This window comes from Coregonus lavaretus, assembly GCF_964263955.1.
Source record: "Coregonus lavaretus genome assembly, chromosome: 30".
Taxonomy (NCBI): domain Eukaryota; kingdom Metazoa; phylum Chordata; class Actinopteri; order Salmoniformes; family Salmonidae; genus Coregonus; species Coregonus lavaretus.
Window position 1 is genome coordinate 22,767,358 of NC_140017.1, and position 22,811 is coordinate 22,790,168.

Here is a 22,811-nt window from a genome sequence, read left to right on the forward strand (position 1 = left end):
GCAGCTCTGGCCAAAAAGTCTGCCTTTGATGCATTCACTTATCAATTATATCTCTGGATTAAAAACAAATCCCTCTAAAGAGTCATGCTGAATTCCAGGGGTGGTAAGCATTCTTCTAAAGCAGAGATCTTCTCCTTCTCCTGGTCCCTCCTTTTTTCTGTCTTTCTTCACATGATGAATTAATCTGGTTAATCCGTCTATCCTTTTCCACCACCCATGCCATGCCCACTCCACTCTTTCCCCCTTCACTTGCCCTTACAGTGCATTCAAAAAGTATTCAGGCCCCTTAACTTTTTCCACATTTTGTTACGTTACAGCCTTACTCTAAAAAAAAAAAATAATAATAATCTCAATCTACACACAATACCCCATAATGACAAAGTGAAAACAGGTTTTTAGAAATGTGTGCAAATGTATAAAAAATAAAAAACAGATACCTTATTTACATAAGTATTCAGACCCTTTGCTATGAGACTCGAAATTGAGCTCAGGTGCATCCTGTTTTCATTGATCATCCTTGAGATGTTTCTACAATTTGATTGGAGTCTACCTGTGGTAAATTCAATTGATTGGACATGATTTGGAAAGGCACACACCTGTCTATGTAAGGTCCCACAGTTGACAGTGCATGTCAGAGCAAAATCCATGCCATGAGGTCGAAGGAATTGTCCGTAGAGCTCCGAGACAGGATTGTGACGAGGCACAGATCTGGGGAAGTGTACCAAAAAATTCCTGCAGCATTGAAGCTCCCCAAGAACACAGTGGCCTCCATCATTCTTAAATGGAAGAAGTTTGGAACCACCAAGACTCTTCCTAGAGCTGACCGCCTGGCCAAACTGAGCAATCGGGGGAGAAGGATCTTAGTCAGGGAGGTGACCAAGAACCCGATGGTCACTCTGACAGAGCTCCAGAGTTCCTCTGTGGAGATGGGAGAACCTTCCAGAAGGACAGCCATCTCTGCAGCACTCCACCAATCAGGCCTTTATGGTAGAGTGGCCGGACGGAAGCCACTCCTCAATAAAAGGCACATGACAGCCTGCTTGGAGTTTGCCAAAAGGCACCTAAAGGACTGACCATGAGAAACAAGATTCTCTGGTCTGATGAAACCAAGATTGAACTCTTTGGCCTGAATGCCAAGCGTCACAACTGGAGGAAACCTGGCACCATCCCTACAGTGAAGCATGGTGGTGGCAGCATCATGCTGTGGGGATGTTTTTCAGTGGCAGGGACTGAGAGACTAGTCAGGATCGAGGGAAAGATGAACGAAGAAAAGTGCAGAGAGATCCTTGATGAAAACCTGCTACAGAGCGCTCAGGACCTCAGACTGGGGCGAAGGTTCACCTTCCAACAGGACAACGACCCTAAGCACACAGCCAAGACAATGCAGGAGTGGCTTCGGGACAAGTCTCTGGATGTCCTTGAGTGGCCCAGTCAGAGCCCGGACTTGAACCCGATCTAACATCTCTGGAGAGACTTGAAAATAGCTGTGCCCTAACGCTCCCCATCCAACCTGACAGAGCTTGAGAGGATCTGCAGAGAAGAATGGGAGAAACTCCCCAAATACAGGTGTGCCAAGCTTGTAGCGTCATACCCAAGAAGACTCGAGACTGTAATCACTGCCAAAGGTGCTTCAACAAAGTACTGAGTAAAGGGTCTGAATACTTACGTAAATGTGTTATTTCAGTTTTTTTGTTTTTAATACATTCGCAAAATAATCTAAAAAAACGTTTTTGCTTTGTCATTATGGGGTATTGTGTGTAGATTGATGAGGGGGGAAAACAATTTAATCAATTTTAGAATAAGGCTGTAACATGTAATGTGGAAAAAGTCAAGGGGTCTGAATACTTTCCGAATGAACTGTATCTACAAAATTTGGAACAAGGTTCTTTAACCAACACCTCCAGAAAAGGATGTACTGTAGAGGCAGTTGATACCAATCAAACAAAAATACTATTTCCCAGCAAAAATGTAGCATATCTGACTGAATATACCTCAGCTCAGTTTAAGGTTCTCTCTGCATCTTCACACAGAGGAAAGGAAACTCAACTGGAATGTGTATCTACTGCCGGGCCTGGGCTTTCGTTCTGTTATAATCCAAAAATGCAGTGGAATGACCACCTTTGGACTTAGTCTTGTGTGCTGCTGAATGCTGATGCCTAACCAAGATACAAGCAATTTATGAAAGCAATTTTGAATAAGTGAGAAAGTGGGTTGGCTTTCATTATCGCTTTTATAAAGATCATCTTCCAAACCAGTATTATTGGCTATATTGCTGTCAAGGGCACTGTCAATTTTTCATAATGTTCTGTCACAGTTTTTCAAATGCAGACTCGAATTGGACCTAGGGGCTGCTTTGAGCAATTACAGTCCTTATTTATTCTGTTTGTATTAAGACGAAGCAGTGTTTGGATGTTCAGAGAGCATCATGGCTTCCAGCATTTCAGTTTAAGCCCATAAACTTGAGCTGCTAACAATGGGATTCTCTATAGGGAAAGGCCTACTGTACATATAGCAATATGGTCTGGGAACATTTTAATTCACCTGCCTAGCTTAAATATTGTAATTGTCTCCTGTGGTGATAGCCATATGCAGTATTGCTACAAGACCCCATCAACAAGAGAACATGGATTTAGGTCAGCTTATTTCGCAACACATCCAAAAAGTCGATGGCAGCAGTTTACAGAAACCAGCATGTTTTTATGTACAGTACTGATTATTGTAATTCATCACAGATGTCTATACTGTGGTCCTCTGTAGCTCAGCTGGTAGAGCATGGCGCTTGTAACGCCAAGGTAGTGGGTTCGATCCCCGGGACCACCCATACACAAAAATGTATGCACGCACGACTGTAAGTCGCTTTGGATAAAAGCGTCTGCTAAATGGCATATTATTATTATTATTATCATGAGATTAATACAAAAAACATTCCTAAAACAAAACAATGGCATAATGAGAATACTGCTGCACAAATTACATTTTTGAACTAGCATAGGCCTACATGTAACATAAAACTAAAGAAGGAGTAAACTACTTTCCCTCACACATTTTGAAAAATAACAAATGCCTATAAATGCATCATGTACCATCATCAAACCAATTTGGCCAGTGTATCAGCACCTTCCCCTTTGGATTTGTGCAGTGTACAGTCATTACTCCATTCTATACAAACCAACATTTGAACACAAGACATGTGACAAAGGGGAAAAACTGTAACCTGTCCAGGAAGTGAAGGCCAAGATCCCTGATCTTACTTACAAGACACTCCAAAAACCATCAAAGAACAGATTAGAATAACAGACAGGCATTCTAGAATCCAGATCAAATCTCTCATTCAGAAAGAAAACCACAAGCAGAAATGCTTCCAACACCCTCTACAGCTCCATTTTAACCTCTACGGGATCGGTGTCCCGTATACGGGACGGTTGAGCTAACGTGCGCTAATGTGATTAGCATGACAGTTGTAAGTAACATCAACCTTTCCAGGACATAGACATGTCTTATATGGGCAGAAAGCTTACATTCTTGTTAATCTAACGGCACTGTCCAGTTTACAGTAGCTATTACAGTGAAAAAATACCATGCTATTGTTTGAGGAGAGTGCACAACAACAAAAATTATCACGGCAACTGGTTTGATACATTCACCTCTGAAGGTAAATAATGTACTTACATTTAGTAATCTTGCTTTGATTTGTCATCCTAAGGGTCCCAGAGATAAAATGTAGCTTAGTTTTGTTTGATAAAATCAATGTTTATATTCAAATGTAGGAACTGGATTCTACAGTTTGAACCCCTGCTCTCTGGCTCCACACCCACCCTGCCCGGCCATCTAGATGTATGAAAGTTAGTGTATAAGCTAATGATCCATCATGTATGACATTCCTGGTAGTGTGTAAACTTACATTTTGTACTACCATATCATTTTTGTATGTTCTCTATAGATATGTACTTGTATCAATTGACCAATTCGGTACATTTGGGCAGACTTGATACAAAATAGTCCAGTATTGCAATGGTTCACTGGATCTATCTGAAACTTTGCACACACACTGCTGCCATATAGTGGCGAAAATCTAAATTGCGCCTAAACTGCAATATTATATTGTGGCCTTTCTCTTGCATTTCAAAGATGATGGAACATCATCTATTTAAAAAAATTAATAGAAAACGCATGTTTGTTTGTTTGTATTATCTTTTACCAGATCTAATGTGTTATATTCCCCTACATTAATTTCACATTTCCACAAACTTTTAAGTGTTTCCTTTCAAATGGTATCAAGAATATGCATATCCTTGCTTCAGGTCCTGGGCTACAGGCAGTTAGATTTGGGTATGTCATTTTAGGCGAAAATTGAAAAAAAGGGTCTTATCCTTAAGAGGTTTTAAAGCTGTTTAGTGTTTTGGGAAGGTAAAATACTCACAAAAAATATATATATATTTTATGTGTGCTGAATGTTTACATGACCATGACACCATCTCACTTTCCATTTTCTGTTAACAGTCTTAACAGACAATCCATTACTTATTTCCTCTTGGCATTGTAAAGCTGAATCATACTGATAGAGTTTTCCATCATTTGCGGCATTCAGTCGTGAGATTTGAAAACACAATCATCAGCTAAGATTTACTGCCAGTACCAAGGCTAGAGTGAACTTGAAAGCCCATCACTGCAGTTCCTCAAAGTAACCACAACGTAGGAGAAGCAGCCACCTTGTGATCCAGTTTCCTAATAGAGTTCACAGTCAGACTACAGGGTCTGTTTTGCATTTCTCCCACAGCCGCCCAAAACAATAGATATTTAGAAAGGTGATAATAGATCATTACTATCCACCATAACATGAATGGTAGAAGAAATACAAACTGGAATAATTTTTGTGTTCTTTTTTGTGTTCTTTTTATTGCATTGAGAGCATGTCACTCTGAATACTGAAAACCTATTACACTCAGAGAAAGAGGTAGCCTAGGCCTAACTGTTCCCAGGCTTGTGGAGAGGACTCCATGTTTTGGGAGGGCTCGGTGGGCCCTCATGCCCAGCTGTGAGCTGCCTTTGGCCCCTGCAAGGACCATGATTGAGGCCATTGGTGCTATGTGCCAAGAATTACAACCGCCAGAACGCCTGGACTCGAACACCTCCCATTTCTTCAGTTAATTCCACACACCAGGTGACCATAAAAAGGTTGAGACTCGTTCGAAAGAACCAGAATAAATAATTATTATATATATGTTTTAAATGCTCAGGAGTCAAAACTGTTCACTACACAGTTGAAGTAGCATTGATAAGAAGTGAATGCATGTTTCCCAAAAACTCGACTGGGACAAACTTAGTATCCCTAGGCAGACAGGTTGCCTCCCACATTAACAGTGTTCCAGTACACACGTCTGCACAGGTAAAAATGTTGGTTGGGCTAGGCGGAAATGGACACGCAGGAAATACATCCAGAGCCTTATCCATTTGTGCCCTGGCGTAAACATCCTCACCGGACACAAAATTGGTAGCTAGCTAAATGGAGCTCAGAAAGGATATTTTCAATAAGTGTATTTTGCATGTCGTTTTTTGCAAATACCATGACAGCTAACTTTAGCGTCACAAGCTTTCAACCACTGACTGGCTGTGGTAATTATGCTAACCAGAGATACTTTAAGAAGCTAGATCATCTTGTGCCTAGCGTCTTGGGCCTAGCTATCTGCGTCCACATTGTGTCCGTCTCTGTCATGTCGCCCTCATTTTAAACCCTGCCTACCCAAACTTGTGATTTGCAGGGAGAGTTGTCTGCTGTTGCCCTAGGTCTGGGATTTCAGAAACTAGGAAAAACTGGGAATGTGTACTGTCAGTGTGGTTATGTAGCGCATACACACACACACACACACTATATACAGTGCATTCAGAAAGTTTTCAGACCTCTTAACACATTTTGTTACATTACAGCCTTATTCTAAAATGGATTAAATTGTTTTTTTCTCTCTCATCAATCTACAAATGGTCTGAATACTTATCTAAATAAGGTATGTCTGTTTTTTATTTTTAATACATTTGCAAACATTTCTAAAAACCTGTTTTTGCTTTGTCAATATGGGGTATTGTGTGTATATTGATAAGGAAAAAAATAATTTAATCAATTTTAGAATAAGGCTGTAACATAACAAAATGTGGAAAAATTCAAGAGGTCTGGATACTTTCTGAATGCACTAGGCATAGCTGCAAAGAAAAAGCCATATCACAGACTGGCATATAAAAAGAAAAGATTAAGATGGGCAGTCTGAGATATGGCTTTTTCTTTGCAACTCTGCCTAGAAGGTCAGCATCCCGGAGTCGCCTCTTCACTGTTGACGTTGAGACTGGTGTTTTGCGAGTACTATTTAATGAAGCTGCCAGTTGAAGACCTGTGAGGCGTCTGTTTCTCAAACTAGACACTCTAATGTATTTGTCCTCTTGCTCAGTTGTGTACCGGGGCCTCCCACTCCTCTTTCTATTCTGGTTAGAGCCAGTTTGCACTGTTCTGTGAAGGGAGTAGTACACAGCGTTGCACGAGATCTTCAGTTTCTTAGCAATTCCTCGCATGGAATAGCCTTCATTTCTGAGAACAAGAATAGGCTGATGAGTTTCAGAAGAAAGTTCTTTGTTTCTGGCCATTTTGAGCCTGTAATCGAACCCACAATTGCTGATGCGCCAGATACTCAACTAGTCTCAAGGCCAGTTTTATTGCTTCTTTAATCAGCACAACAGTTTTCATCTGTGCTAACATAATTGCAAAAGGGTTTTCTAATGATCAATTTAGCCTTTTAAAATGATAAACTTGGATTAGCAAACTCAACGTGTCATTGGAACACAGGACTGATGGTTGCTGATAATGGGCCTCTGTAGGCCTCTGTAGATATTCCATTACAAATCAGCCGTTTCCAGCTACAATAGCCATTTACAACATTAACAATGTCTACACTGTATTTCTGATCAATTTTATGTTATTTTAATTGACAAAAAAAATTGCTTTTCTTTCAAAAACAAGGACATTTCTTAGTGACCCCAAACTTTTGAATGGGAGTGTATATATGAGTTGTGCTTTCCAAGACTACATGATCAAAACGAGGTCACTCATTTTGCCCATTCTAACATTCAATCGAACAGTAACTGAATGCCTTGATGCCTGTCTGCCTGCTTTATATAGTAAGCCACAGCCACGTAATTGACAGTCTGTAGGAGCGAACCATTTTCATGAATGTGGTGGTGTACCTAATATACCCCAATTCACCTGTAGTTATACAGTCACCTGTAAGTTATACCTCTAGTAAGTTATAGCTACTAAAGTGTGACTAAAACTACACAGATGTTCTCATTTAGCTTGACTAATAGAAGGTTGACTAACTACCTTTTCTGCGTTTTCATTCCATCATGTTGGCCAGCCCAGGGTTGGATGGAGTCATCATCCGTCACTAACATACCTAAATAAATTTTTAAAAAAGGTTAGGTTTTGAAGTTGCAATGATTGAATTTTTTTTTATAATTAGTTCAAGTGACAGGGGAAATTATATTTCAGCCATATCAAATGTATGTAGCCAATGAGTCTCTCTAGTCCAGGGATATCAACCTGCGGTCCGAAGCCCAGTCACGACAAGTGCCGCCGGCTTTTGGTAAACTATCTTGACTTGGACATACATTTTTACCAACACATGGCTAACCTTTGTTTAACCAGCTAAACAGATGCTATTAGTGAAAATGTGTTTGGAGTTATCTTTCTTGCTAATAGGCTATGTTGGAGTTCAGTTTACACTTCCTCTTCCAATTGTAATGTGGGGAGCCCACGGGGGGCCAGTATGAAAAATGTATGCACTCACTAACTGTAAGTCGCTCTGGATAAGAGCGTCTGCTAAATGACAAAAATGTAAAATGGGAGGCCAAAATAATGAAAAACTATCTACCAAATCTATTAATTTTAAAATGTTGATTACCTTTCCTTGCCATTATCATTCACCTGATAATAAGACAAGACATTGGATCCCTGGGCAAGAAAAGGTTGAAGACCCCTGCTCTAGTCTATTCTAGCGACCACAACCCCATGCAGCGATGTGGCTATCTCCGGACAAGTTGCAAAGGTTTGTTCAATCTGGATTTTTCAAGTCAGCTATCTAGCCTTTAAAACGTACCAAACTGTTGTCGTCACAAAGGTTGCAAAGTTAGTTCAAACCGGTCAAGTCCCTTTTTCTATTAGCCAGGCTTTTAACCTTTATTTTTTTTACACTGCAAACAGCCTACCCGACCGACCTCTCAGAGGAATCCGCATGGTCCTAAAGCACACCGTTGCCTCGTCTTGTATCATATTCCAATGATAAAACTGGGGGGGGGGGGACAACAATTATATTTCAGAATGAAAGTTGCGCCACTGCTATTAGCACATGCTCTCTCCATGAAAAATGTGAAGAAACATCCATTAGGTTTGATGTGGGAGTTTAACTGAAGGTCAGTCGCATAAAGTTGAGTGGGTAGCGGGAAAGTACAAGTTGTTTCAAGGGGGGGTTATGGCATCAGGCCTACTTGTCAAGGGGAGACTGGCCCGTTCACATATAGTTTTAATTTGGTTTTAGCACAGATTATCCATTATATTGACCAGAAACTCAAGTAGCCGCTCTAACAATGAAAATAAATGTCATCAAAAAGGAAGGCAGTCGGGAGAGGCAAGATCAGGTGGGACCATTCTAGCCAATGAGAGTGCAGAAACGTGTGTGAACAAGCACAACTCCGATACAAAGTGTTTTTCTAAAAAATGCCGGGATGTCACGTGTCCTACTTATCTGTACACTCGTAACAACCTAAGCATTACGAAACGTATATTCGATCAAATAAGCCACACGTAGCAAGTAGCCATTACTTTTTGTGTTATCCAAATTCGACACTGTCATTGACCTCCATACAAAAACTCCTCGCTTGGTAAACGAAAAAACGCCACCTGCTGGAGAAGACGGCTTTTGGCCCAGTTATCCCAATTGCTTCGCCTCTTCCTCTGGTTTTAGTCAGAGGTTGTTCCGGATCCGGCAGGCTTGCCTTGAGTTTGAGTTTAGATTGCATTTATCCCCAATCACAGAAAATACAGTAGATATATTCAGTCAAGCAAAAAAAAGAAGTGAAGTCTACAAAGAAGAGGTACACACACCAGTCTCCTTTTCAAGTTTGTATCTAAAAACTGTAACATAGGACCGAGGACTGGTGGTCCTCCCCTGGTCACACCATTCATTTGTTGGTGTTTGACTACCACCTGGTGGCTACATTGTAGACTCACAGCCTCCACTGTGTTTTTGCATAGGACGGGGGTGTATTCATTACGGGAACCGTTTATCGTTTAAGACTAAACGGAAGCAAACAGAGCAAAACGAGACTTTATATTGAACAAATTTCGGTAGGTCCCTCCCCGTCATTCCGTTTGCTTCCGTTTAAGAAACGTTTTGCAACCGAATCGGCGTAATGAATACGCTCCAGGGTTATCAATGGAAGATGGCGACCCGAGTCCTTCAGAGATTTGGCAATGGCCTGAATCAGGCTAGAAAAACGGCCCAGTCGACAGGACAGATCGTCGTTTTAAGCAGGTGTGACTATTATTACTTTGCACGTTTAGGATTTAAAGCGTTTGGGCTCTGACTTTTGTTCCATTGACGATTTTGGAGAATAGAGGCTCCCACTGACTCGTCTATGCTGCAAGTGTGCAGGAGTGAACCTGAACAAGTGACTGCTAGCAAGTTAGCCTAAATAACTAGCCAGTCAACTATTGGCCTGTAGTCGATTTGATAAGCTACAAATTAGTGCAACTTCTAGTTTGAGCTATTCTAAAATGGTTAAACTCTTGAAGGTAATGCACGTCCAGTTACTAGTGTAATTGTCTGTCTAATAGTCAATTATTATTACACTTGCTCAAGGTCAATATTATAAAGGTAGGGCTACTGTTGTGGATATACACTACATGGCCAAAAGTATGTGGAGACCTGCTCGTCGAACATCTCATTCGAAAATCATGGTCATTAATATGGAGTTGGTCCCCCCTTTGCAGCTATAACAGCCTCCACTCTTCTGGGAAGGCTTTCCACTATATGTTGAGGTTAGTGAGGTTGAGCACTGATGTTGGGCGTTTAGGCCTGGCTCGCAGTCGGTGTTCCATTTCATCCCAAAGGTGTTCGATGGGGTTGATATCAGGGCTCTGTGCATTCCAGTCCAGTTCTGTATGGACCTCGCTTTGTGCACGGGGGCATTGTCATGCTGAAACAGGAACTTCCCCAAACTGTTGCCACAATGTTGGAAGCACAGAATCGTCTAGAATGTCAGTGTATGCTGTAGCGTTAAGATTTCCCTTCACTGGAACTAAGGAGCTTAGCCCGAACCATGAAAAACAGCCCCAGACCATTATTCCTCCTCCACCAAACTTTACAGTTGGCACTATGCATTGGGGCAGGTAGCGTTCTCCTGGCATCTGCCAAACCCAGATTAATCACTTACAGTTGACCGGGACAGGTCTAGCAGGGCAGAAATTTGACGAACTGTCTTGTTGGAAAGGTGGCATCCTATGATGGTGCCAGGTTGAAAGTCACAGCTCTTCAGTAAGGCCATTCTACTGTCAATGTTTGTCTATGGAGATTGCATGGCGGTGTGCTCGATTTTATACACCTGTCAGCAACGGGTGTGGCTGAATTAGCCGAATCCACTAATTTGATGGGGTGTCCACATACATTTGTGTATATATGGTGTAGCTTACTGTATTTTGCATGGCATTACTATGTTACTACATCGGCATTTTTTTACCTTATAGTGTCAACATTAGCCAATGATACATTGTTTTCATAAGCACCATGATTGCGCATGTGTATGTTCAGCAGTGGTAGTCTGTGGCTAGCTCTAACTGTCACTGCTTGTTGTTTCCTTTGGAAACAGCCAGGGACATGCAAGACCTGGTACTGCATGTAGGAAGCTAGTGTGCATTTTCTCAAACATTGTGTGTAGGTAGCTTGGGCAACAACATCATACAGTGCCTGTGTTACTGTTATTATTGTTAGCTAGACCTTTCTGTCATAATTCACCTGCAGAGGAATGTGGGATGCATGCATGGACAGATCTGACTTCAGCTCACTACACAGCAGTGAAATCCTTTGATGCAGGAATAGATGAGTCACTCACTTCATAAGATGTCTCTGTTCACATATGTATTAACACTACCATCTGTATTTTTTCTCCAGGGGGTTGTCAGCATCAAACCATAGGAATCGTGAAGATAGCTGGTTCAAGTCGCTATTTGTGCGTAAAGTTGATCCCAGAAAGGATGCCCACTCCCACTTGCTAACCAAGAATGAGGAAAGCAACCTCTACAAAATCCAGTGTAAGTTGTGCTTTACTGTAACTTGTTTACTTTAATTCCAAATTACTTTTTATATTTCAGAGTTTTGAGTGCAGTGGAATAACCATAAGCATATTGTAAGAAGTAAGTATATTGTAGAAATTAGTAATTACAATACTTGTTTCACTGTACATACAGATCTTGACTGTAATGTAAAGTGTGACCAATTTAACCCCTTCCAAAACAGAGGGCACTATGTCTAATAGAGATTGTTCTGTTACAGTCCATAACGTGAAACCAGAGTGCCAGGATGCCTACAACCAGCTTTGGTAAGTAGCATGGACCTTGTTCAGTCTAGGCCTTTATACCTAAAGCCCCTCAAGTAGTAGCCTTACCGAGGGTAGTACTGTCAAGTAGTAGCCTTACCGAGGGTAGTACTGTCAAGTAATAGCCTTACTGAGGGTAGTACTGTCCCAAATTATTGTTTCATTTGGTTGTTGAGTATGTGTGATATAATGTAAACGGTAGTAGTGGTGATATTATATGACTGCACAGCTGGTGTCACCAGTGGGTTGTGCACACTTAAAGAAAAAACACATGATTTCACATGTGGAAAATGACATGACGTGAAAACGTGTTTTTGAAACACTTCACATGTTTTCACATGTGTAGTTTCGTGTTATCACATGTTACCACATGTTGTCAAATTAACGTCACATAAGATTACGTGAAATTCATGTGGTTTTTCCGTAATAGCAGAGTTTAGCCCAAATGTCTAAAGTTCTATTCCAGTGACGCAATTGACATGCTGGCATGGCAACAGTGTGTAGAATAATTTATCTATGCTCATATTTAAGATGACTCAGTCATAATAACCTTTTACTTATCGTATAATCTGCACAACTGGTTTAGACACAGAACACACAGAAGACACAGCCAAAATACCTATTTTAAACATTTGTGATGGGGATTGTTATAGAACATTCTATTTAGCTGGGAAGTGTATGTTGAAGTTCTAAGAGAAACCTGACAAGAAAGCTGCAGTGGTGTCTGTGCTAACATCAAATTATTGCATCCAGGCATCAATAAGAACAGTTATAGTCATAATAACGGTCATATTTTTATATTATATATCATACAATTATTATTAGGGGAAGGGGAAATGGGGTACCTAGTCAGTTGTACAACTGAATGCATTAAACCAAAATGTGTCTTCCGCATTTAACCCAACCCCTCTGAATCAGAGAGGTGCGGAGGGCTGCCTTAATCGACTTACACGTCATCGGTGCCCGGGGAGCAGTTGTTATTGGGGGTTAACTGCCTTGCTCAAGGGCAGAACGGCAGATTTTTTTCATCTTGCCGGCTCAGGGATTCGAACCAGCGACCCTTCGGTTACTGGCCCAATGCTCTTAATTGCTAGGCTCCCCAGTAGAATATGTTTGTTATTGCTTTCTATTGACAGTGAGGAGACCCTACCATCTATCCATAATGATAAGTACTATCCCTGTGAGCTCGTGGGTACCTGGAACACCTGGTATGGAGAGCAGGACCAGGCTGGTAAGAATGCTGGCAGCAGAGCACACACTCCTCCACTTTCTAGTCTAGTTGAACTGCACATTCTCTGGAATTGGCACACCTGCAGGGATATGCAACCTTAGTTCAGGAGAAATGGGCTTCATTGAACCAGTTTCGCACATTTTCCTCGTGAGATGATGATTAAATTAAGTTGGCTTTACACCCACCTAGCAATAATAACAAAGCCTGCAAACATTAGTGCTGCGCTATTAACCGGAATGTTGGATATTTTTAGTTTTTTAAACAACTAATCACAGGAGGTTGGTGGCACCTTAATTAGGGAGAACGGGCTTGTGTTTTATTTGTTTTTATTTAATTTGTTTTTATTTAACCTTTATTTAAACAGGGAGTCACATTGAGATAAAAAATCTATTTCACAAGAGAGCCTTGTATACGTTACAATAAAAACAGAATAATAAAACAACAGACACTTATACAGTGAGGGGAAAAAAGTATTTGATCCCCTGCTGATTTTGTACGTTTGCCCACTGAAAAATAAATGATCAGTCTATAATTTTAATGGTAGGTTTATTTGAACAGTGAGAGACAGAATAACAACAAAAAAATCCAGAAAAACGCATGTCAAAAATGTTATAAATTGATTTGCATTTTAATGAGGGAAATAAGTATTTGATTCCCTCTCAATCAGAAAGATTTCTGGCTCCCAGGTGTCTTTTATACAGGTAACGAGCTGAGATTAGGAGCACACTCTTAAAGGGAGTGCTCCTAATCTCAGTTTGTTACCTGTATAAAAGACACCTGTCCACAGAAGCAATCAATCAATCATATTCCAAACTCTCCACCATGGCCAAGACCAAAGAGCTCTCCAAGGATGTCAGGGACAAGATTGTAGACCTACACAAGGCTGGAATGGGCTACAAGACCATCGCCAAGCAGCTTGGTGAGAAGGTGACAACAGTTAGTGCGATTATTCGCGAATGGAAGAAACACAAAATAACTGTCAATCTCCCTCGGCCTGGGGCTCCATGCAAGATCTCACCTCGTGGAGTTGCAATGATCATGAGAACGGTGAGGAATCAACCCCGAACTACACGGGAGGATCTTGTCAATGATCTCAAGGCAGCTGGGACCATAGTCATCCAAGAAAACAATTGGTAACACACTACGCAGTGAAGGACTGAAATCCTGCAGCGCCCGCAAGGTCCCCCTGCTCATGAAAGTACATATACATGCCCGTCTGAAGTTTGCCAATGAACATCTGAATGATTCAGAGGAGAACTGGGTGAAAGTGTTGTGGTCAGATGAGACAAAAATCGAGTTCTTTGGCATCAACTCAACTCGCCGTGTTTGTTGGAGGAGGAATGCTGCCTATGACCCCAAGAACACCATCCCCACCGTCAAACATGGAGGTGGAAACATTATGCTTTGAGGGTGTTTTTCTGCTAAGGGGACAGGACAACTTCACCGCATCAAAGGGACGATGGACGGGGCCATGTACCGTCAAATCTTGGGTGAGAACCTCCTTCCCTCAGCCAGGGCATTGAAAATGGGTCGTGGATGGGTATTCCAGCATGACAATGACCCAAAACACACGGCCAAGGCAACAAAGGAGTGGCTCAAGAAAAGCACATTAAGGTCCTGGAGTGGCCTAGCCAGTCTCCAGACCTTAATCCCATAGAAAATCTGTGGAGGGAGCTGAAGGTTCGAGTTGCCAAACGTCAGCCTCGAAACCTTAATGACTTGGAGAAGATCTGAAAAGAGGAGTGGGACAAAATCCCTCCTTTATGTGTACAAACCTGGTGGCCAACTACAAGAAACGTCTGACCTCTGTGATTGCCAACAAGGGTTTTGCCACCAAGTACTAAGTCATGTTTTGCAGCGGGGTCAAATACTTATTTCCCTCATTAAATGCAAATAAATTCATAACATTTTTGACATATTTTGTTGTTGTTATTCTGTCTCTCACTGTTCAAATAAACCTACCATTAAAATTATAGACTGATCATGTCTTTGTCAGTGGGCAAATGTACAAAATCAGCAGGGGATCAAATACTTTTTTCCCTCACTGTACGTGTATAAAACAATATAATTCAGCACATAATAACAAAATAAACATATTTAATAAAAGCAATCACATTCAACTACATAGAGGTCCTCAATCAATAATTTCAACTGCCTGAGTGGCACCAGCACGTCTAACTGCAGTGAACTCTGCAGATTGTTCCACAAATTAGGGGCAAAACCAAATGCAGATTTTCACTAATCTGTGGAGATTGAAGGGATCTGTAGTGTTATTCATTCCTGAGAACGGGTTTGGTAATTTATGATTCTTAACTTAATTATTGAAGGGAGTTTCTGTAAGATTTGCTTTGTAAATAAATAAGAGAATGCAGCTCTCTTCTTACAGACAGAGAGGTCCATCCCACGTTTTTATACAGACTACAATGATGAGTCCTAAAATTGTCCCCTGTGATAAAACGTATTGCGAAATGGTAGACTGTGTCCAAGGGTTTCAAAACAGAGGTTGCCGCATGCATGTAAACAATATCACCAAAATCCAATACAGGGAGAAGCGTTGTTTGAACAATTTCTCCTATTTTCAATACTGAGGCATGATTTATTTTGATATAAAACAATCTTAGCTTCTTAGTCAGATTTTCTATATGCGTTACAAAGCACAACTTGTCATCAATCCAGACACCCAGGTACTTATATTGAGAAACAAGCTCAATTTGGGCTCCATTTGTAGCGCAAATATGCAGGTCCTCAGGGTCAACATTTCGTGACCTAGAGAACAGCATGAGCTTTGTTTTACTTGTATTTAACACTAATTTAAGATCTGTAAGTGATTTCTGAATTGAATCAGTCATGCTGAAGTTCACGAATGGCCTGCTGCACTGAGGTGGCACAGGAATACAAAACTGTGTCATCTGCATAGAGATGAATGTTACAAGTATTAACAGTGTTTCCTATGTCATTAATATACAAGGTGAACAATAATGGACCCAAAATCGAACCCTGAGGAACACCTTTTTGAATCTCAAGAAATGTAGATTGAACTACATCTGTCAAGATGGCCTGAGTTCTGTCGCTAAGATAATTCTGAAACCATAAACAGGCTGTATATCCCAGGCCTATTCTTGGTAACTTCTTCAGCTAAACAGAATGATCAACATTGTCGAACGCCTTTGACAGGTCAATAAACAAGGCTGCACAGCTCTTTTTAGCATCCAAGACATTGACAAGATCATTAACAACTAGCATGGTTGCTGTAGTAGTACTATGCCCAGGCCTAAACCCTGATTAGTTTATATTAAAAATACAATTATCAGATAAAAAGGAACGAAGTAGTACGTTAACCAAGGATTCAAGAATCTTAGCTAAACAAGGTAGTCTTGAAATGGGGTGATAGTTGTCAAGATCATTTGTATCCCCATCCTTATGGAGTGGCAGCACATATGCGGATTTCCATGCTTTTGGAATACTTCCTGATAACAATGTTAAATAAAAAATGTGGGCTACTGAGCCAGCAATAAAGGGAGCTGCAGACCAGGCTCCAAATGATCAGCCACTGTGGATTTTTTATTGTCTAATGTTAGCAAAGCATCCAGGACTTCTTTATCAGTGAATTTCCGAAAAGAAAACTCCTGACCAGCATTTTTAGGATCATTCAATAGATCTTCACCATCAACATCCCAAACTACTTTTCAAGAGCTGGCTTTGAAATACATTCATATATATAGCCCGCAGAGATAAAATGGTGATTAAATGCATTCATTATATCAATTTTGTCAGTAATAGGGCCAGAATCTAAATTAATTAATTGGGGGAGAGAAGAGGAGACACAACCCTTCAGTGAAGTAACAGCTTTCCAAAATTTAGCTGGGTTTCCTGTACATTTAGATAGTGTATTAACATAATAATCTGATTTAGCTTTTTTAACTAGTTTTAAACAGATTTCTCAATCGCCTGAAAGACTGCCAGTCTGGGCCCGAGTCTGTGAAGCTAGCATTGGCCCAGGCAGCATCTCTGTTGTGTATGACTTCAGATAGCTCTGGACTGAACCAAGGGCAAGACCTATTTTTAATGCTCAGTTTTTTTAAAGAGAGCATGTTTATCTACAATACAATTGAAAAGATTTGAGAAGTGGTTCAGAGCCAACGCTGGGTCAGGTATAGATGTAATACAATCAAACTCACAAAAATAAAGGTCACAAAAAAAGGCCTGTTCATTGAAATGTTAAAAATTCCTCTTGTTGATAAAACTAGGTTTGGCTCTAAGCAGCCGTATATCCCTGACTGGAGCAGAGTAAGTGGAATGGTATCAAATACATCAAACACATGGTTTCCAGGTGTTTAATGACATTCCATTTGCTCTGTTCTGTGCAACTAATTGACCAACGCTGGTTCAATAATTTGAATTCCATTATTATTATTTTTTTTTTTCTGTGAGCTCAATGCACACGTTGCACAGTTTCTCTAGAGATAAATCAGATCCAGCCTGAACTGTGCGACGTAGTAGGGAGTTGTAGTTTCCAACAGGCAAATATTCTACATAGTTTAGCGCATAATACGTGGTAATTAACTACAATGACCATTATCCATTGTTTGTATACTTGGCCGGTCTGTGTTTCTTTTACGCCTGCTACAGAAGAGAGAAGAATGTGCGATCATGAGGCGATATAGAGAGCAGCTGTTGCTTTGCGAGTTTTCTACCTGAAAATGCATTATCTAAGTGATTAATAGTTGGTATTCAGCAGTCATAAAATAATGCCTTATTTACTTTGAAGAACTACAAAATAATGATTTTGTCAGAAAGCATAGGCAACAGCTCTATAGAGATGAGATGTTGACTTGGAATGAAATAATAAAGTAATCAAATAAAACAAATGTAAAATACACAACTGAAGTAATGTATTCAAGTAAAGTAATGGGCAGTCGCTACCTGCCTATCACTTAATGGTTAATAAGTGATAAGCAGTAATGGGAAGTCACAACCATCATGGGACTTTTATTAATTGTTTTATTCTGTGTTGTTACAGCAATCAACCTAAATAATCGAAATCGGAAATGTTGGTTATTTTTTTAATAGTCAAACCGAAACCGAACCGACCTCAAAAAGCACTAATCGCTCAGCACTAGCAAACATCTACCTTTCCAGGACCAGTGTGGCCTAACCCTAGTCTACCCTTGTCATGTCTACATATGTTGTCGATAGTTCCCTGGCTGTTGGTTTTGCATTACTGAAATAATGCCCTTACACTTATCAGAAGGATTATGGATATGTCTCTGAATATGCTTATTATTGCTTTGCAAATAATGTCTGTTATGTGTGTTTTTCCAGTCCATATGTGGCGGTATAGAGGAGGGTACCCAGCTCTGACTGAGGTCATGAGCAAACTCAGGCAGAACAAGGTAACAAACTGTTCCATGACTGTCAATTCCTCACCGGCAGCGTCTAGAAGCCTTCACATTGAATATAGTAGTCTTGAATATAGCTTCATATGCTAGTACTGTCTGAGGTTGCCTGTCACATTAGCTCATATACAGAGTGGCCAACCTTCCTCCTGAAGAGCTACTGGGTGTGCTGGCTTTTGTCCAGCCCTCCTAACGAACCCCTCTCTAGATATACCGGAAGGTTTCAGATGTGCTTATTGATGTGAGGTTGACACCCAGATTGACGTCCTTCCGTTACGTTCATCCACAGGAGTTCATGAAGTACCGGGAGGAGAGAGGAAAGATGCTGTTGTCTCGTAGGAACCAACTGCTCCTGGAGTTCAGCTTCTGGAATGAGCCCATCCCCAGGAAGGGACCCAACATCTACGAGCTCAGGTCCTACCAGCTCAGAGTGAGTACTGAGTGATTGAACCTCATTAACCATAGCACTACTAGGGGTTTAGTTTAGGAGGGTGCTACATTGCTGAACAAATATGAATCACCACCAGATGATACAAAGGGTGGGCAATTGTTGACATAAACATTGGAGAGTTTGTGTATGCTCTATGGAACATTATGCTCTTAAATGCAGGCCTATATTGCAATCCATGTGAAAGGGCCATTATGATTTATTTTGAATCTTGGAGGAAATTGTCACACAATTTGCTATTCCTGTGAAATACAAAAACTTTTTTCTCATGTTTCCTTTTTTCAGCCTGGCACCATGATTGAGTGGGGTAATTACTGGTAAGGCAACCTGATTTACATTTGAATTACTCATCATCTTTACTTACAGCATATAGTTTATTTTTCGGTTAACACTTTCTTCCCATTTTCTCATTAATAAAAGCTATTCCAGAGAGACGCTGTTTTGAAACTCTATTGTTAGATCCCAGAGTGCACAGGTCTTAAAGGGAGATTCTACTACTGTCCTTGCTATTTTCAGATTGAATTTAGTTGTTTACTTTCAACAGGAGCCTATGAGCCTGGACGATTCCTTTCTCTCAGGTTTATGTTGAAAACACATTTGTTCGTTTATGACAAATATTCAATATTTCAATGTTAATTAATTGTTCTGAATTCTTCGACCTTGTCTGCCAAAATACGTTTTAATTTGTGATTGTGCGTACTCTGATTATTTGAATCAGTAATTGATCAGAATTACTCATTCTAATTGGGGAAAATTTAGTTTTTTCTAAGTCATGCCACATTGTTAAAACAACAAATGCTGACAACGTGAATTAAGTCAGTATGATTTGGGTAATCAAAATAACTGTACATGATTGTAATTGATATGATTGTATATACAATGACTAATGGGACTGGTTCAGAGCCAATAATTAAATATCTCCAATCCCACACCATACAGATAGCGGTCTCGATGCATGAGTACGTCCAATCCAACTGTCTGTATAGCCAACCGGTTCTGCCAAACTGGAATGATCGTTTTCAAGCAAGTTCAATCAAACCGTATGAATAGTCAAATGAGTGTCCAAACAGGACAGTAGCCCATTGTAATTGTATATGGCTGCTGTGCTCGCCTCTTTGACAGGTCATCATGGCAAATAAGAATATGTTCTTAATTGAATACCTGTATAAATAAAGGTTAAATAGATATAAAAAAATAATGATCTGCATGGGATGGCCTTGAGCAAATGTGAAGATGAAGCATTGGTTGTGGGGAAGTGTTGTGACTGATGTTGTGATTGGCCCGTTGTTTTCCCAAGGGCCAGAGCAATTGGCTACCGCCAGCACAACAGTGAGGCTGTGGGAGGGTTCTTCTCCCAGATCGGAAACCTCTACATGGTGCACCACCTCTGGGGTGAGGCCAGGCAGACCAGCTGTATCGCTCCTCTCTCCTTTCCTCCCCTCTCCTCTCATTCATTCACACAGATCTAACATTCATGTAGCCTCTCGTACTAGGCTTTTAGGCTCTCTTATATACAAAGCTGTTATTCTTTTTCTGAAAGAAGACTAACATTCATTTTATAATGCAGTGTTTCATTGTTGATTTCAGCTTACAAAGACCTTGAGGCCAGAGAAGCCACAAGGAACGCAGCTTGGCAACATGAGGGTTGGGATGAGGTTGTGTATTATACAGGTGAGCAAAATCTGTTATGAAGTGTACTTTCACAAAGTGTGCGCACTTTTTAAAAATGAAAACAATATGAAATACTTTGAACTCTCATCTGATCATGTATCTCTGTTTTAGTTCCTCTCATTCAGCATATGGACTCCAGAATCATGATCCCAATGAAGGCTTCCCCGCTGCAGTAACCTATGAGAGAACACAGAAGGCCGAACGCCAAGCCTCACCTGTTTAAATGTAACAAAAAGTCTAAAATCTCACTGCCGTGGTCTCAACCTCTAATTAATGTTGCCAACCAACCAACCTCCCTCTGATTTGGTTTGTCTTTTACTTTACCCATTTCTGACTTTGCACCAGCAAACAATATTTGGTACTTAAAAAACATCACTGAGACACAGGAGGTTAAAGTATTATCATATCCCATCTTGACGCTGTTGGCTAAAATACTTTTCCCATAATTGAAAGAACTGTAAAGCACTGGCATGAGAGCTCACAACTGCTTTTTTGTCCTTGGGAGACTGGATGGGCAAAATCAGCATATTGAAACCTGATAGTGGTTGGGTGGAGAACTGATGTCCAACGTACTGGGTCATATTAACACTGATCACTTGGCCACAGCTGATGTAGTCTATTTTTAGAACCAACCAAAGTGCTGCTTTGAAAAAAGAGGGCTAGCCTAGCAGTGTGTTCTGTTTGCAGTGAATAAGAATTGAGCTAATACATTGGCCAACTATTTACATTTACATTTTAGTCATTTAGCAGACGCTCTTATCCAGAGCGACTTACAGTTAGTGAGTGCATACATTTTCATACTGGCCCCCTGTGGGAAACGAACCCACAACCCTGGCGTTGCAAGCGCCATGCTCTACCAACTGAGCTACAGGGGACTTTACAAATATGGCACGACTTGACAAATATCACTATACATGCACAATGTGTGATTTAGCGGTATTTTTTTAATTTAATGTACATATTGAATAAATATATGAATCACATTGTTGCATTGCAAAATTACGCTTTTGGATGAAATCTAAGAAATGACTAAAATGAGTTCTAGAAAGACAGTCCAAATGGCAAAAGTGCATTGTTACTGTATTTTGTCAACGGAGAGAATATCTACTAAATGGTCAATTATTTAACTTTTATGAAGTGAAGGCACTGAGCGTGAACATTATTTATTGGGATCATTTGTGTATTAGTATTGTACTGTTAGACATTTACTGCACAGCTGGAGCTAGAAACACAAGCATTTCGCTGCACCTACATTAGCATCTGATAATCTGAGTACACGACAAATAAACTTTGATTTATTTGAGAACTGGTATGATGAATACAGAGCTAAAGGCCATGCCTATTTTAACCCTAAATGTCTTCTGTGAATTTTTTCAAGTACTTGTATTGATTGCAATCGTGGGCTTTCTCTCCCTATTTCTTTCCCATCTGCAATAAGCTTGACGTGTTGTTATTGTACTGGTTTAGTGAACATGGCTTGTTTTACCCTTGTGGAGAAAATATTGCATGTCCAGTTTTTCCAAGACGTTTTATCAGATTTTAACATGTTTCTGGTTGGGCATAATGAATAATCTATTCTGTAAAGGGTTAAACCACAAGTCTAATATTATCATGGAATATTTCTGTGCAATGTACAACTACCGATGTACTGAAATGAAAATCTAATTGTGGAGTCATGCTGCTACTCATGATTTTAAAGAGGTTTCAGGGTTGATAGTAGCATGCCTCATACTAGTTTTATTCCCTGATTTACAGGGTATTTATTACACAAAGGTGGCAAGAATTGTCAGCACATAAAGTTATTCAAAGAGAAACTGTGGTAATGCTGCCCTTTGTTGCTGGACTATGTGCTAGCCAGTACAATATGGATGTGTGTCAGTTATGTGTTTGTCATTGTTTAGTGGATGGTACCATGAGGCTGTTGACACAAAGCAAACAAACAAGTAAATGACCACGCACACTGAGAACTGCATTTTACACTTTTACTATTAGTGTTAATAGCAAAATTAAAACAAATGCACATATTGTAAAATGCAGTAGTTTTATTATCCTTACCACTAAAGCTTTGAAATGAGGACAAAACCACAAAAGTGCAGTTTAAAAACACATCCAGGATTGGATTAAATTAATTCTGTAATTAAACTAAAATACTGAATTGAAATGGAATTGACTCCAACCCTGCTCAAATCCCTCCAAAAAGGATAACATTTAGTTAACCTGAATTTTTTTAAATATTCTCTAGTAGAAAAATCAACAAGGGTCAAACCCAAGAAGACACTTGTAGTGGAAACATTTTCATTCATAAAAAAAAAAAATCTATTGACTGGAAATTAAATAAAAAGTGTGCACTGGATAAAACCATAAAAGGCACACCATTAGGTGAAAATAAAACACTGATGTTAGCATTAGTAACAATAGTTGTAAGAGGGTTCAG

At 40.2% G+C, this 22,811-nt stretch overlaps 1 protein-coding gene across 1 annotated transcript; it reads left to right on the forward strand.

Moving 5' to 3' along the window:
- The first annotated feature begins 9,271 nt into the window (after positions 1-9,271).
- Positions 9,272-20,569, forward strand: LOC311106115 (protein NipSnap homolog 2-like). Its single transcript, XM_084148431.1, has 10 exons — positions 9,272-9,572; positions 11,208-11,347; positions 11,589-11,634; positions 12,768-12,862; positions 18,185-18,255; positions 18,548-18,688; positions 18,992-19,023; positions 20,004-20,098; positions 20,294-20,377; positions 20,489-20,569. Exons 1-10 carry the CDS (start codon positions 9,451-9,453, stop codon positions 20,551-20,553), a joined length of 891 nt encoding a protein of 296 aa, XP_084004557.1. The 5' UTR covers positions 9,272-9,450; the 3' UTR covers positions 20,554-20,569.
- Positions 20,570-22,811: the final 2,242 nt, after the last annotated feature.

Coding starts and splice junctions, on each gene's coding strand:
- LOC311106115 (XM_084148431.1), top strand. CDS start 9,451: ATGAATACGCTCCAGGGTTATCAATGGAAGATGGCGACCCGAGTCCTT. Junction 19,024..20,003: donor ATTGAGTGGGGTAATTACTG/GTAAGGCAACCT, acceptor TGTTTTCCCAAG/GGCCAGAGCAATTGGCTACC. Junction 20,099..20,293: donor CATGGTGCACCACCTCTGGG/GTGAGGCCAGGC, acceptor TGTTGATTTCAG/CTTACAAAGACCTTGAGGCC.